Raw genomic sequence first — 15085 nt, 5'->3', positions numbered from 1 at the left:
CAGATCTAGGATGTGTTATTTGAGTGATCCCTTTATTTTTTTGAGCAGTGTATATTATCTGGTTTTATATGATTTATATTTAGTTTACAGAACAGAATAACATGTCAAACCTAAGGAGTACAGAAAAGTCATACTTAATTTAATTTAATTTAATTTAGCTGCACAATGAAAATATGAATATCTCAAGCAATGTGTTGAAACTTAAAGGCGCCAATGCTATTATTTTCATCTGCTCTGTAATTATTCTTCATCAAGCATGGCAGGGACAAAACAAGTTCTTAAGTTTGTGGTTTCTACATATGAATATGGAATGGAGAGGTGCCAAATATAAAAAAAATAAATAAATAATGAGAAAATTGTCATGCAATTAACAACATAGTGCATGAATACATACTATAAAGACAGCTGAAGAATTTAACCTGTTCTTATTTTATTTTTTTGGCTCTCTCTCCTCTGTTTGAGTTGCATATTATTTCTCTGCGTATTAGTGTGAGGAGTTGTGTTTGCGTGTAAGTATGCATTTCCAAGCCAAACCTGCTCTTTTGACAGTGATAAGATTCCCACAGTGAGTAAATTGAATGCAACCCCTGCTGAGGGCGGAGCTAGATTTGTATGAAGTGCTGGCAACAACCACCTCAGGACAGTTGCATCTGATCTGGAGATATGAAAATAATTATCCATCACCTGAGAGGCTGGCTATGGCAGCGCTGTTGTCATTTACATACGGTAATTAGGCCAGGCAGCTGTTGGTGCTGCCATCACAAACCTGACGTCCAAGTCAGCCCTTGGAATCAGGTAAGAAAAATATTACCTAGTTTCAATGCTGTTAGCACTTAAAAAAGATAAATAAATAAAAAATAGGGCTTCTTGTTGAGAATTAACAGCTGATAGTGGCTTTTTTTAAATTGGCAGTGCTTTTTTATTTTTGAAATAATTTGTTTTGCAGCATGTGAAGGTGTTAATGTAATAAACACTTGGTGAGATCTGGGTATGACAACTTCAAGAACCACACAACCGTTTCTCTTTGCCATTACAAACTAAATTATTTTTACCTTTTCTAACCCAAGAATCTTTCCTTAACCCACTTCTATATATCAGGTTTCATAAAAGCCCACAAACTAATTTCAAATTGGTGACCAGACACACTCCCTGATACATGTAATTTGCCCAGTATTCTTGCCCTTGATTCAGCCATATTTATATAAGAGCCAGCGATATAAAGCTCTATCACTTCTCTGCATGTTAGCAGCCTGAGTTCAAGCTTTCCCAGCCCAAAATGGCTAGGGATCTCACTATCTTTTCAAAGCCAAGGTCAGACATCTCAGTTTTATTACAGAGGTAAACCTGGACTTCATAAATACTTCATACAGGGCTTTCTGGAGGAAAAAAAAGTGAGCAGAAGAAGCTGAAAGAAAAGGCAAGTTAGATGAAGATAGAAGTACATTTGGAGGAAAATGAAATCAAAGCAGGAACAAAAATAAAGAAGGCAATTCCAGTTTGTGGACATGGAAAATCCATCAGTCATTTTGCAAGCAGGTAAAATGAAACTCAAACATTTTGAAACATGTATTCAAAATTATATAAATAGACGTCCGATAGATTCTTGTTGGTTTGGTAAGTGGTACAAATTAAATGTGACAAAAGCATTGAAAAAGGATCCACGCTTATTGTATGTGTTTTTCTCACACTGATCCAGAGGGAAATGTGTTTGACTCGATTTTTATATACAGTAGATATATTTTTAAAAGTCACACGAAGGGATTCATTTTTAAAGCTTTCATATGGAATGAGAGGTTGCTGATCGCAGGCAAGGGTTACATTCATGAGGGAAATCAGACTAATCACCGCTGCCACCACAAACTCCCAAACTCCCCACATCAACATGATACTTTGTGATTTTCTAATGTGTCCTGATGTGTTGACAGATACTGTTCATTTGAGAGGGATCTGGGGAAATGCTCTTTGCCCCAGGGTTGAGCCTGCTGCAAGATTCAGTGGGCAGAAAATGCTACTTTTAAAAACAGCTTTTATCATTTGGCTCATGTCAAGCTGACTTTACTGCCGTTCTTTTCTACGGTGATTCAGAGACAGGATTCACGACGTAAGGGTTGACAATGTAGATATCCTTTCAAAGCTGAGCTTAGATCAGCCAAATAAAAGATGAATACATCTGAATAAATAATTTGAGAAACCTCGAGTAACTTGGTGATGACTGCAAGAGATAGGAGTGTAGAATGTCATTTGAAATGGAAATGTATTCCTTTATCATACATTATTTTGGAGGATGTTTAAAAAAACACTCTGCTTGCATAAACTTGCAAATGTTAATAAAGTCATTGGACTGTTGGAGAAGTTTGAAAATAAAAAGTCGTTAAACTCTTGGTTTTTGTTATTTAAAATACACTCACTTCTATTACAGACTATATCTGCTGTTTCAAGGAGATTAATAAAGGGAAAAATGTTAAAGCTACTTCGGCATTATATAATTCAACCTTGATGAAGAAAAACCTGTTTGAAAAATCCATAAGAATTGCTCAACCACATTCAGACACTGACAGATATATTTATGTAGATTCCTACTTCAAGACTTCCAGTACAATTGGCACACATGACATTTACAGAATTACTTAAATGATTACGCAGTTGCAAGGTTAGCAGAGTTAGAAAAGAGAGTGTAAAGAGCTGGTGAAGGAGGAGCCTTTAGGGCTGATTATGCAAAGATGGATTTCTCATAAAATAAGGAACACAATGGTTAACTTTGAACATATGTTTTTATGGCATTAATACAACAGAGTGTCTTCAGGTCGGCTGTAACACACATCAGTACAGAAAAATCCTTCCTGCCATCTTTTCAACGATGGCAGAGTTACCTGAGAAAGTAGGTTAATTGAGCTGAATGGATCTAGTGTAGTTTAGAGCAAGGACTTATCCCCCTGAAGACACTTAGCAAAATGGATCAGATTTCAATATAAGAGGAAACACTGCCAAAAAAGTATGGAACAAAATATGCAAGATAACTGTTATCACTAAAAGTTAGAAGCAACAAAAACTTGCTCCAGTGCTTGAAGAAGAAAAAACAGCGCAGAGTACACAAAGACAATAAAGGCACAAAAGGAAGAGACAAAATAAGTTGTTTTTGTACTCTAAAGATAAATAAATAAAGGCAACAACAACAAGCTGAACTCTGAATGACAGAAAATATGGAAATGGAAAAGTATGTAAAAAAAACAAAAAAAAACCCCAAAAAAACTCAACCTCAAAAACCCAGATATGGACAAACTACAAAAACTCTAGAGTTTAAATGCATACTTTTTTTTCACAATGACTATTTTATTCTTATGCCAAAAATAAATACAACCTAACCTTCATTCTCTAAATGAAATATAAGTATGCACAATTTCTTAAATTAAAAAAAAAAAAAGATTACTAATGCTACCAGAAGAATCTTTTGTTTTCCATTCTAGTTTCTATATTTTTTATTCTTCTTAAAGATTGTATTCAAATGTCTCTAACACTTTTGAGGCCATCATTGATAATGACTTCTGTCACACTAGTCCAGGGTACAAACTGTATAAGGGGATATAAGCAAAGAACAAAGAGCAAATTACAGATGTTAACGCTCATATTAATCAAGCTAAAATTTGAAAAGAGAGAATGAGAAGGGAAAAATGCTGCAGAAGCTATCATGGCAGGTCCAAAAAAAAGATAATAATCTTGGTCTAAGCAGAAGTCAAAATGTCAAAATGATCTTCCAAGAACATTCTGATACAGTCTTCAGCTTATCCTTCTATTTCCGTCTGTTTTTATTTAGATAACACAAAGATGGGCACTTTGTGTTATCAAACATGCAGGACATAAACCCCTGCATGTTTATGTCAACAGAAGTCAAAAACAAAGATTTGTAAAATGTATAAAAGTGATATCAGTCAAGTTCTTCAAATCCAATTACCTATGAGTGATGTGACAACAATGGAAGTGGAGAGATAATGATTTTACCAGGCAAAATTTTCTCAGTGAAGGGTGAATCTATTCTTTTGTTATGTTGTATCTGTGATATGAAGACTGAGATATTTGCTGTATGCAAGAACAGATTCAGTGTATCAAACGTCTTGCTCTTTCACAGAATATCTAATGAAAGGTGCATCAGACTACTTTCTTCCCAGAAACCTTCCAGCACTTTATCAGCAGTGCTTTAGTGAATCTAGCACAGCAAACATCTAATCTAGCTCCAGACAGAAATAAAATGCAGGACTAAAAAACCCATTACAAGCTGTTTCACATATAATATAGATTCCGAAACTCAAATAAAGCCATCTCTGCACATTACAGATTGTTTTATAAAAAGTCTTGTTCTGCTAAATGAGCTGAACTGCATGTGTGGCTTAACCTTAGCCACACAAAAAGCAGAGGAAGGAGACAGTTATTTCATGATTGCTGCAATTTTCTATTTCTCACAAAGGTGCACAGTGAGTGACTGGTGTCTATTCAGCCACAGCTCAAAGGTTGCAGCTAGTAAATATCTAGAACATAACATAAGAAAAATGTCGAAAATTTCTAGGATAGAGGAACATTTATCCTGGTAAATACATCTCTCCACACTGAACATCAGTCCAGTTAATTTTGTAGGTAAGGTATATTTTATTTACACCCTTTTGGTTGATGTCCATCATGGAGAGAATAATTGGAGGACAAATAAAAAATACTATCAAAATAGATATCAATCAGATACTTTGTACTTTCTTCTGGCTCTTTGTTGGAACTGTGTGAACTCACCATGCACATGTCGTATTTAATAGACCCATGACCTGACAAATAATAATTAGTGGGGATATAATAATCATTCATTTGATAAGAGGAAATGATATATGATTTTGACTTCAGAAGAATCAAGTTTTGGTAAAAATTTAGAATGTGAATTTGTTTTATTAAAAAAAATAGTGAATGTTTCACAATCACAAGACTTGTTATTCCATGTAGAATAATACAGCCAAGGTTATTTCAATGTATTCAGTTTTTTGTGTTTATATAACTGTGAAGCCATTCTAATAGTGAAAAAGCATTGCAAACACTCTGTTTCAGTGTATTCACAGAAGAAGAACGCATGTTTAGTTTAGAGTAATCCAGTTCACTCACAGTACTTCCCTCTAAACTAACTGAATTCAATGCCTCCATCATTGCAGGAACAGAACCCATTGGCTCATTAATATGAATCAATTTTGCTCCGTAGTACCAACAGTAATGCATGGTTTAGACATTCCCTGCTTCACAATAATTGAATTAAATATGCACAGAATTAGCAGGCTAGAACATATATCAAGGCAGTTGATCCAAATATGTAAAACGGAGCACAAGCAGTCCCCAACAGGATTATAAATACTGGACTGCACAGCATTTATTTTAAAGCAGCCTGTTGAATATGGGTTTATTTGTGATAGGCAAGGCTGTTGCTGCCTTGCTGTCTTTTGTAATGGTGTATGAAATTAATAAAGCTGCTTTGCATTTTGTATATTGTACCCTACCCAGTTTTATTTTGGTAGACTCGCTCCTTGCATATCATACCAGGTTTTACTGCTCTGCCTAGTCCTCTGATTATCTCCATTGTTTTCAAACACGATTCATCAGCCCCTGTGTGCATTTATGATCATGCGCTCCCTTCTTCCTCTGCCTGTCCCACCCCTCTTGCCTCAATTTACCCTGCCAACTTTACTGGAGCTATTAAACAGGCCAGTTTTTCCCCCTTTTCCTGCCCAAGATCATAAGAAATCTAACAGGATAGAACCAGAAGGTTCTAACTATCTCTGGTTCTAACTATCTTAATCACTGTATACTAGGAAGAGATACAACAGATTTGGGCTTTGTTTTAAATCTCTGATATTCTATTAAAAGATTAGAAAAATCTCTATGGAGTCATCTCATCTGGTAAGGGTTGCCTTTAAAGAGTTAAGGGACTCAACAGCGAATGAGATATTGCAGTGCAACACATTCAGCTGGATGTTGATGGCTTGAGAGAGAGCTTGAATGAATTAAACATTCAGACACAGCAGGGAAATGTGAAGACTGTGTAGTGACGTGGTGAGAGGAAAATGATGTTCATGTTTTAACTACGATTGCTACTGATGAGGACACGGGGAAGTAGGATAAAGAGAAACTGTAATGGAAGGAGGCGCCTACATTTGGGAATAACGGATAATCCAAATTTTACCACAACTTAAGAGGAAAACTTTGAATTGAAATTATTGTAATTACAGCCTGAAAGGCAGCACCAGCTGGAGAAATAAATCCCTTAAAACATAAATGACGAAACTGGGTAGCAGAAAAACCATGAATTCATGAAAAATTAAAAAATTAAACACACTTCAGGAAGGCTATTTTGGCATCTGCTTCAGACGTAAAGCCTCATGTTTAAGGAGACAACAAAAGAAAGGTGCACAGGCTGGTACTATAAAAAAAAAACAAAAACAAAAAAAAAAACATCTGCATATAGGTTAACTTTCTTAGCACTATCTGCTGGGCTAATCATGCTGTTACCTTGAATATTCAGTGAAAAAACAAACAAAAAAAAACTTGTCAAGTTATAATCGCCAAACTACAGCTACATGTTTCATTTGTCAGTCTTTGCTGATTCAAGATCATTGCTTTACAGTGCCCACCTTCTCAATGCATGTGAGATGTTGCTGTCAAAAATCAGGGACTTTTTATTTGTGTAGAAACTGAAAACGGCTTAAAGCGTCATTTCATTTTAAAACCATAATACCAAGGATCGAAAATGTCATTATGGCGATTATTAAAACTGGTAAGGATTTTGTACCTAACCAAAAAAAACTACAAGAAATTATATAACCTGATTGAGGTTCAAACTCTACAACACAAATTCTCATTGGATTACATAAAAAAATGACAGTACTTATTTTTTAATTCTTTTCTCTTCGGTGACAGTCCACTCTATGTATGAATATAACCACAGTCTGACTCTACAATGTCGAGATCAGGACTCTGTGGGAACGATATGATGCTGGGCATCTTGTTCTTTTTATTGCTCTCTGTGGTACATTTGTGTTAAGCCAGTACCTTCAGTTTGAAAGAACATCAATCTTTTCGCAGCAGTGCATATTCCTAAGGTTGAATACCTTTTTTCAAAAATATTTTTAGTTATATTTGCACCAAAACAAAACAAAACAAAACAAAAAAAAAAACAGGCAATACTTATTAAAATAAAAGCCAATTCCACATGCTGGTAACATTGCTGGAAAAAGATCACAGTGCATCTATTTAATATAAGGGATATATAGTTGTAACATTTCTATGAAAGTTGTTCAATCACTATTAGCACTAATTAAGAGGATTTGCATTGTGGATATTTGTCTTTTCCCATATAGTCTCAGGGTAAAGTTACATGAGATCGACAACTGCTTAATGGGAAACTTGGAGTTGGATTTTGATAAATTATTACCAGTGTTTTAATTAAACAGATTCTGATTCAACATAGATTCAGTTGAAAAATTAAAAAAAAAAACAAAAAAAAAACAAGTTACACTCAGAAACTCTGCCAGGCAAATCAAATTTAATCTTAAAACTAATGATCATTTCGTGAGTCCCAAAATGACAATTAAAACCCCCCGAGCCCTGCCAGAGTCGCTTTAGAAGATATACGTTTATTTTTTCTAAAGAAAAAATAATCAGCAGCAGAGGATTTGAGCAGCAGTCACGACTCACCTCGAACTTTGCCTTTTGAAGCCATCACTGCATTCCCCAAGTAGGAGACGAGGGGTTGGATGAACAGCAAGAGAGGCAGAAGTCAGAAAAAAAGGGAAAGAAAAAGACAGAAGACAGAGCAACAGATTAGATAAGTGTAGGGAGAGCAGAGTGTGGGTATCTGTTACACATATTTAGAAGCAACTCTATGTTGATCTCGAACGCTAGTTAAAAGTGTGAAAATCATTGGATTGCTCAACCCTTAAAGAGAACATCCTGAATTAGCTCATTTGCAAATTGAAACTTTATAGTGTGACACCTTTTAATTAGTGGTGTCACATCATGTGGATTGCGAAAGAAACCATGTTGCCTTCAGATAAGTTTCAAAGTCTGTAAGGATACATGCAAATAGAATCCTTCATGCTTATTAGCAAAAGCTGTGCTTCTTTTCTTGTTCAAACCACAGGCTACAGATAAGAGATGGTTCTGTGGATATACACCTCTTTTGCAATGTATTTTTTTTGGGGGGGGGATTATATGCAAAGAGTATGCAAGTATATACAGTATTTATACATAATTGCATTTGTATACAAAGTTTTTCTAAGTCTTGCCACCGAATTGTTGCAGGAGCAAGGTCAGAACTTTGAGTGTGGTGGCAGAGGTTCATGAGATAGGAGTTTATTTTGCAACATGTGGGTTGTCAGTTCGATCCCCCACTCCTCTGTGAGTTGCTTCACCGGCCTTGCCTGCTGCTGGTGGTGAGGGGGCCCGGCGGCACAAACTGCACGGCAGCCCTCCATATGCCAGTATGCCCCAGAGCAGCCATGTCCACATTGTAGGTTTTCCCCATTAGTGTGTGAATGTGTGTATGTATGGATGAATGACAGATTGTGTTGCAAAGCACAAATGGAAGCCATTTACCATTCACACTGTTCTTTTCTAACTGAACTCCATCTTGTGCGATTCTTGACCATACAGCGTTAACCGAGACTGAATTGCAGATGGTTGTGATCATATAACAGTAAGTGACCACACAGCTTCTGAATGAAACTGGTGACATAAGATTTTATAAGGGGTATCCGAGTAAATGGGGGTGGATACAAATACACACCATACTTTACACGTAAACTAAAACACCGTGGTATAATAGTGCGAAAGGAAACATTGTAATCAGTATGAAGAACAGAGAGAGAATATGCCACAATGTGGGAGTATTTTATAAGCAGCTTAGTGGAAAAAAAATTATATGAGCCAACAAGGCCATGTTAAAAAAAAAACAAAAAAAAAAACAAAACAAAAGGAACTGCAGCACCAAAGAATCACTTCTAAGACACCCTGCCAGTTAAAGCAGAGAGGGTAAACCAAACAAAAGTCATAGATTGTCCACTGGTGTGCATATGTGTGCCTCTGCATTTGGAAGTACATCCCTGGAGAATGACTCTTATGCTTCACACGCACTGCTTTGCCAAATTGATGGATCTATTGGAAATCCTCCAGTGAGCCTGAAAACATGTACACCTCTAAAAGACAGCAGCTGAAGAACAGAGAAAGCTGAAAGAACAAGAAGAAGCTCATGGTAGGTGCCACGTTTGAGTTTACTTAGATTGCTTGTTTCTTCCTTCCTTTCTTTTGATTACTAATTTCTAAACAGTTCTCCTGTCAAACAACTAATTTAATATATCGAGTTTGTTGTGAGAAAAGTAAGTAAAAACTAGTATGGGTAGAAGAACTTCAAGCTGTTGGCAGCTAGAAGCAGAGGACGACCACTTTGACTCTCTCATATGTAGATACGTCTTTGTTTATATGTGAGTACGATTAAGTCCTGATAGCCAATTTCTAGTGCCAGATGGGGATGATTATATTTTGTTAGTACTGTATCACTTCTTGAATGAGATTGAGAATGAGATGAAGACTTTTTTCCCCCTTGCAATTTGTAGTGAATATTAAATGTAATTTGCATGAATGTTGGTCTATGGCGTCTCTGGTGATGCATAATGGGGGCAGAAGATTGAGAATCACAGCAAAGACAATCAGATTTATCTGGAAAAGAAAGGTGTATTGGTTTTCGTTCGCATACAGAAAACAAATGTACTTTGGAGATTTCCACTGATATTTTCACAGCTTGCCGTTATGTCACCGGTTCAGAAGGAGAGAGCCCAACAGAGAAAAAGGGCAGTGGATGTCACATTTCTGCCAGTAATGCTTTCTACACGAGACTGATGGCTTTGTGAAACATTCCCTCAGCCTGTCTGACCTCAGCCTATAGCTGCCTTTCATCCTAGTTGTCAAGGTGTGAGCTCCATGGCACAACAGTGCCTGTATGATCTCTAAACCACTGAGATAAAAGATGGAACAAACTTATAGATTTTTTTTTTTGCCACTGTTTTCTCATAACAGCTGTATATATAAACCATAAGGAGGGAGACAGAAGACAAACAGAAATGAAAAGTGAAAAAATATATATATATACTGGCCGTCTTATTTGACTTATCCTCTAGAGTCTCTGCACATGTGGCCTATCTTGGAGTATTACAGTTTCTAGGCAACCAACACAACAGTTCTGTAAGTCAAGCTGAAATAGCATAAAACACTTTTTATTCAGCTCTCTTCTTCCCCCATTTTAAATTGCAATAAGCAGAGCATTTCTGATTGATTACACAATGTCCAGTTCTCCGGAGAGACAAAAGAGAGCACAAATACGATCAGAAGTGCCTCCCTACTACAGCCAACAGATATTGAGATCCGTCCGTCTTTACTGAGGAGTTTTAGAATTTCAGGTGAATGTGTGCACATTGTGCAACGATATCTCATAATATTAAAATGCCAAAAATGAGGTCTTTCTTGAGAAATGCTCTCAAATTGTTGTGTAAGGGTATATCCACACCCGACACATTTGGTCCACTTTAAATGGACTGGAGTTTGTTTTCCCAGTTGGTCTGGAGCTTTTGTGCAGGTGTCAATAGACTCAAGTGGATCCTGGTGCGAGCCAGGCTAAGACCCACTTTTTGAGGTGGTCTCGGCCAGCTTGCAAACAAATTCTGTTGAGATTTGCTTCTGGTATGAGTTCCAAACTAAACACAGGAAATGTATGTCTATTTGGACTTCGTGAGCCACCATTGCTGGCCATTATAGTATAAGTAAGCTCTTCAGCGTTGCTAACGCTACTGAAAATACTGAAATCATACTCGGTCCACCGTTTTCTGCTTAGCCATGTATATCCTATATACAAATTAAGTTATAAGGATAGAACAGTCTGAACTATCACCTGTTTTCAGCTAGATAAGAAAAAAAAACTGATTTAAAATATTATATGCTATATATTTATGACAATTACAATAAAGAACTGAACTGAAGTGAAATGAGGGCTACATGCTGAGATATTGTCTATTTTTCCATTGGTTGGTAACATCCAAGTGTATATAAGATTTCATACCGATGTAATATGCTTCATAGCTAGCTCTATCAAATATTCAGATTTTACTGCTATCGGATTTCAGCTGGTTTTTAATTCTGAATTTCCAATTATTTAACTTTCATCATTGTTTCATAGAGAGAAACTTGTGTTCTATTGTTTCCTTAATACAGATTGTGGAGCCTCTCCTTGCAATGAATAATAACTGAACCCTTTTTAAAACTATTTCATGTGTTTTGGCTTGATAAATATTTGCAATGACAATGATGTGCTTAACCACTTCTTGAAGAATTGCCTGAATCTGTCTCAGAGCTATTGATCCAAGCTATGTGTAAACAGCCGCATTTTACCTGAGAGGATGAAAAGACGACGCTGAAACAGAGAAGCACCGAGTTGCAAGCAGGTTCTTCCCCATCTCTAACCATCAGCAGGGAGCCGTCATAAATAAACTGTGTGATAGTTCATACAGAAGCCACCTACTGTGGCCCCCACGCACGCACACACACACGCAGACACACAGATACACAGCCGTGATCACAGCACTCCCTTAAGGTAGGAGTCTCCTGGGAGAACGTGTGTTCTATTGCAACATCCTTCCTGTTTTCGTCCTTCTTCACCCCATTCTGTTCTTGTCCCCCACCCCTTCTCTCTTACACTTGTGCTCACTCAGGAGTTTGTCTCTCCTCCCTTTTCATATTCACTCTACCTCCTTATTAACTGTTTCCTTATCTAAATCTCACTCTCCCCTTCTGCGTTTTCAATGCCCTCAGGCTACTTTCTCTTGCAGAGGCAGATATATTTAGAGTCTGACAGGCAGAGAAAAGCCTATGGAGATCGATGTGTGCAGCGTGCCTCTCTGAGCTGTCACATGACATGATGGAGAGTTTAGCTTATCTTTAGTACAGCAGCAGCTGTTTTTTCCGTATGTCTGAAGTTCTTTGGGCCCTTGGAATTGGACCAATATGCTACCGGTGAGCAGATTGCTGTTAAACCTCAGCATACTTCCCGTCACCTTGACTTAGCTGGACATCAATTCACACATAGACATTTAAAGGATATATATCCCACGACATGTTAATAGCGAGGTCTATGCATTTGTGACTCTTTCGATTTGCAGGCAAGCATGACTGTGAAAAACAACAACAATATGCTCCTCGGATTCATTTAATCAAAAACAGGTAATATATTAAATTTGGATTTGATCTAGCAGCGAATGCATTCTTATTCTGTTTAGCCAAACTTTTGCTAAGGGCTGCAATTAATCTCTGGATAATAAAGGAGGTGGTAAACAGTGTTAATAGATGGAATCAAACTTACTTAACTCGGCTTATTGCCACCATATTGCCTGCTTTATTGGATCAGTCTGACACACCCTTGTTTACTCACATTACAGGAAGACACACATCTGTTTGTTTTGTCGTTTAATCTAGCATATTTGATTTCGCCTCCTTAACATGATTACACATAAATAACCTGTTTGTAGCAGAATCATCTGCTTCCATATACTGAGCTCGATGCAAACATGTGGACACAAGCACACAACCACAAGGTAATGGTATCCACAGGGAGAGTTTAACGCTCTTTTTCTCAGGTTAGAAAGCCAAACAAATGTTATGGTAACATGTGAGCGGATTTAGACAATTTTGCTCTTTAGCTGTACCAAATAGATGAGCAAGTACTGTATCCAGACTGATTCCATATTCCAAGGATTCTACAGTTTGCATATATAACATAGGTTGATATCCTCTGCATGAATTTAGCTGAGGGAATGGGATGTGGTTCACCTCCAGACATACAGCAATGTACGTTGTTGATTAGGTGGCTAAATGTCCCCTTCTGTCTCATTAGTCCACAGAATACGTCCTCAGGGATGATAGATGGCATATTTGCCCAATCTCTTTCCCATAATTAAATCATAAACACAGAACTATGTTCTGGGAGTGGTTCATATGTTCTTGATTTAATTTTGGTGGACTGGCCATTCGTGGGAAGGCTTACCAGTGTTTCGCGTTCTCTCCATTTGTGGATTAGTGGGTCTCACATTGGCTCTCTGGTGACGTAAAAGGCGTTGTAACCTTTTCCAAACTGATGAATCTCATTAGTTTCCATCTATTTGAACTTTTTTTAATCAGTTCATGATGGGTTCCATTTTGAGATCTTTTCAACCTGATTAATGTTGGCAGGCAGGTTCGGTTAAAGTTGTGTTTGACTTTGTGGGTGTGGCAGGAATTAGGTCTGAGCAAACAGCCCCCGAAAAATGTTCATTAAAGGTCATAAAAATGTTACATAGAGAGTAATAATTTAGTTTACATATATCCAGCTTTGTTTGGGCAGTTGTTTACCTTAAAAATAATAATCTCATCCTGTATTTTTTTTATTTTTATTTGCTTGGGCTATGTTTGTCTTGTGTTCAAATTTATTTGATGTTCTGAAACTGTATACCTACACAATGGAGACACCTGTGACAACAAGACAGTACTGGTGATTATAGCTATAATTACTGTCACTAAATACAGCTGAAACCAGATGTTTACAAATACAGAATAAAAAATAACCTTCTTCTTAACATCTGTTATATCTATGAAAACTATGTAACACTGAAAACTGCTACTATGTGTATTTTTTATGTATGTTAACGTAAATATTTTTTTTACACTCTATATTTAAAATGCTTAAATAAAAAACAGAATTTTTTTGAGAAACTATTTCAACCAAATTGATTCTATTTATAATAAAACTCAGAGCATTCTGTATACTTAGTCCTCTACTAATTGCATATCCGTTCATCATTTGTCCATTTAAGCTTACTGTGACTAAGAGGGCAGTTCTAAATCACTAACTAGAGAAAAACAAAAAAAACAAACAAACATGATACATCAGTTCATATGAGTTCCTCTGTTGGTCTTTGATCCTAAAACTGGGAGCAAAATGGTAATGTCCCTTACAAAAAAAAAGATGTTTTACCATGGACACAATCTTAGGGGGGAAGGTTCAGTGACAGTGGCCTGGAAATTTTAATGTCAAGACATTTCCTTTTCCAGCTCTTTTGTCACTTGACTTCGCAGCTGTTCCTTAAGAAAGGTCACTACATGCACAAGTACACAAAAAAACAAGAGTTCACAATTTTGAAAAACTGCACCTATTCTTGCTCATTCACATGCACAGAGCACACACATATACAGCCTGTGCACAGTACAAGTGCAGCCCATCACAGATTTGGTTTTATTCACAAATGAATACCTAAAGCACCTAATGTCGCACATCCATACTGAATCAAAATCAGCTGCCAACTTGTCACCTGGTTGGAGTGGTTAAATATATCTTTTTAAATAGCCAGGCCACTGTTAGTAAAAACAGAATGCTTAGAGAAATGTATGTTTAATGTCCTGGGAGATTAAGCCTTTTTTTTTTTTAATTCAAAGTTTTGAAAATATATGTAATTGAATTTAGATTTTCAAGAGTTTAGTAAGCATTTTTATAGGCATATGCCAATGCAACATGCTATGCCAAGCTATAAGGTCAAAAGTAGAAACTCATCAACAAATTAATTAATGTTCATGTGGGCAATATAGTGATGCTCACCATCTATTTTATTGCTTACACCTTATTTATGCTCATTTATGCAAACATTTTATAATGGCAGACAGTAAATGTGTGTATGTGTTAAGACACATTTAATTAAGAGTCTGCAGAATTAAGTGTGCAGAACTTCAAGTGAAGCATTGGACTGAGGAAGAAAGTTACATTTAAAAAAGCCGGAGCTGTAGATGACAAGCATGGAGTTGAATTCATGATTTTAATATTCTATTGACTAAACGTAAACGATGAAACTGAACCGCATTTATCCTCAGACAATAAGACAACACACCCACAAAATAAATAAAATAAAAATAAAAGGAAGTGAAAACCTCACTAGAATGTAAGTAATACATTTCCTCAGTTTTCGTCTCATAAAGACGTAACGCACTGGTCTGTGCGCCG

General features: G+C 36.7%; 1 protein-coding gene across 3 annotated transcripts in view; it reads right to left on the bottom strand.

Moving 5' to 3' along the window:
• cadm2a (cell adhesion molecule 2a) overlaps nt 1-15085 on the bottom strand; it is a 227846-nt gene that overhangs the window by 70686 nt on the left and 142075 nt on the right. For 2 of the 3 annotated variants that reach the window (XM_007556010.2, XM_007556026.2), the window contains exon 2: nt 7714-7740. The exons of the other annotated variant lie outside the window; for it this stretch is intronic. In XM_007556010.2, coding sequence (XP_007556072.1) covers nt 7714-7740 — 27 coding nt within the window. The remainder of the gene's footprint in view (nt 1-7713; nt 7741-15085) is intronic. 3 annotated transcript variants of the gene reach the window in all.

The sequence above is a fragment of the Poecilia formosa genome, unplaced genomic scaffold, assembly GCF_000485575.1.
Source record: "Poecilia formosa unplaced genomic scaffold, Poecilia_formosa-5.1.2 Scaffold3, whole genome shotgun sequence".
Classification (NCBI taxonomy): Eukaryota; Metazoa; Chordata; class Actinopteri; order Cyprinodontiformes; family Poeciliidae; genus Poecilia; species Poecilia formosa.
Note: the sequence above shows the minus strand (reverse complement) of the source record. Positions and strands in the feature narration are given on the sequence as shown.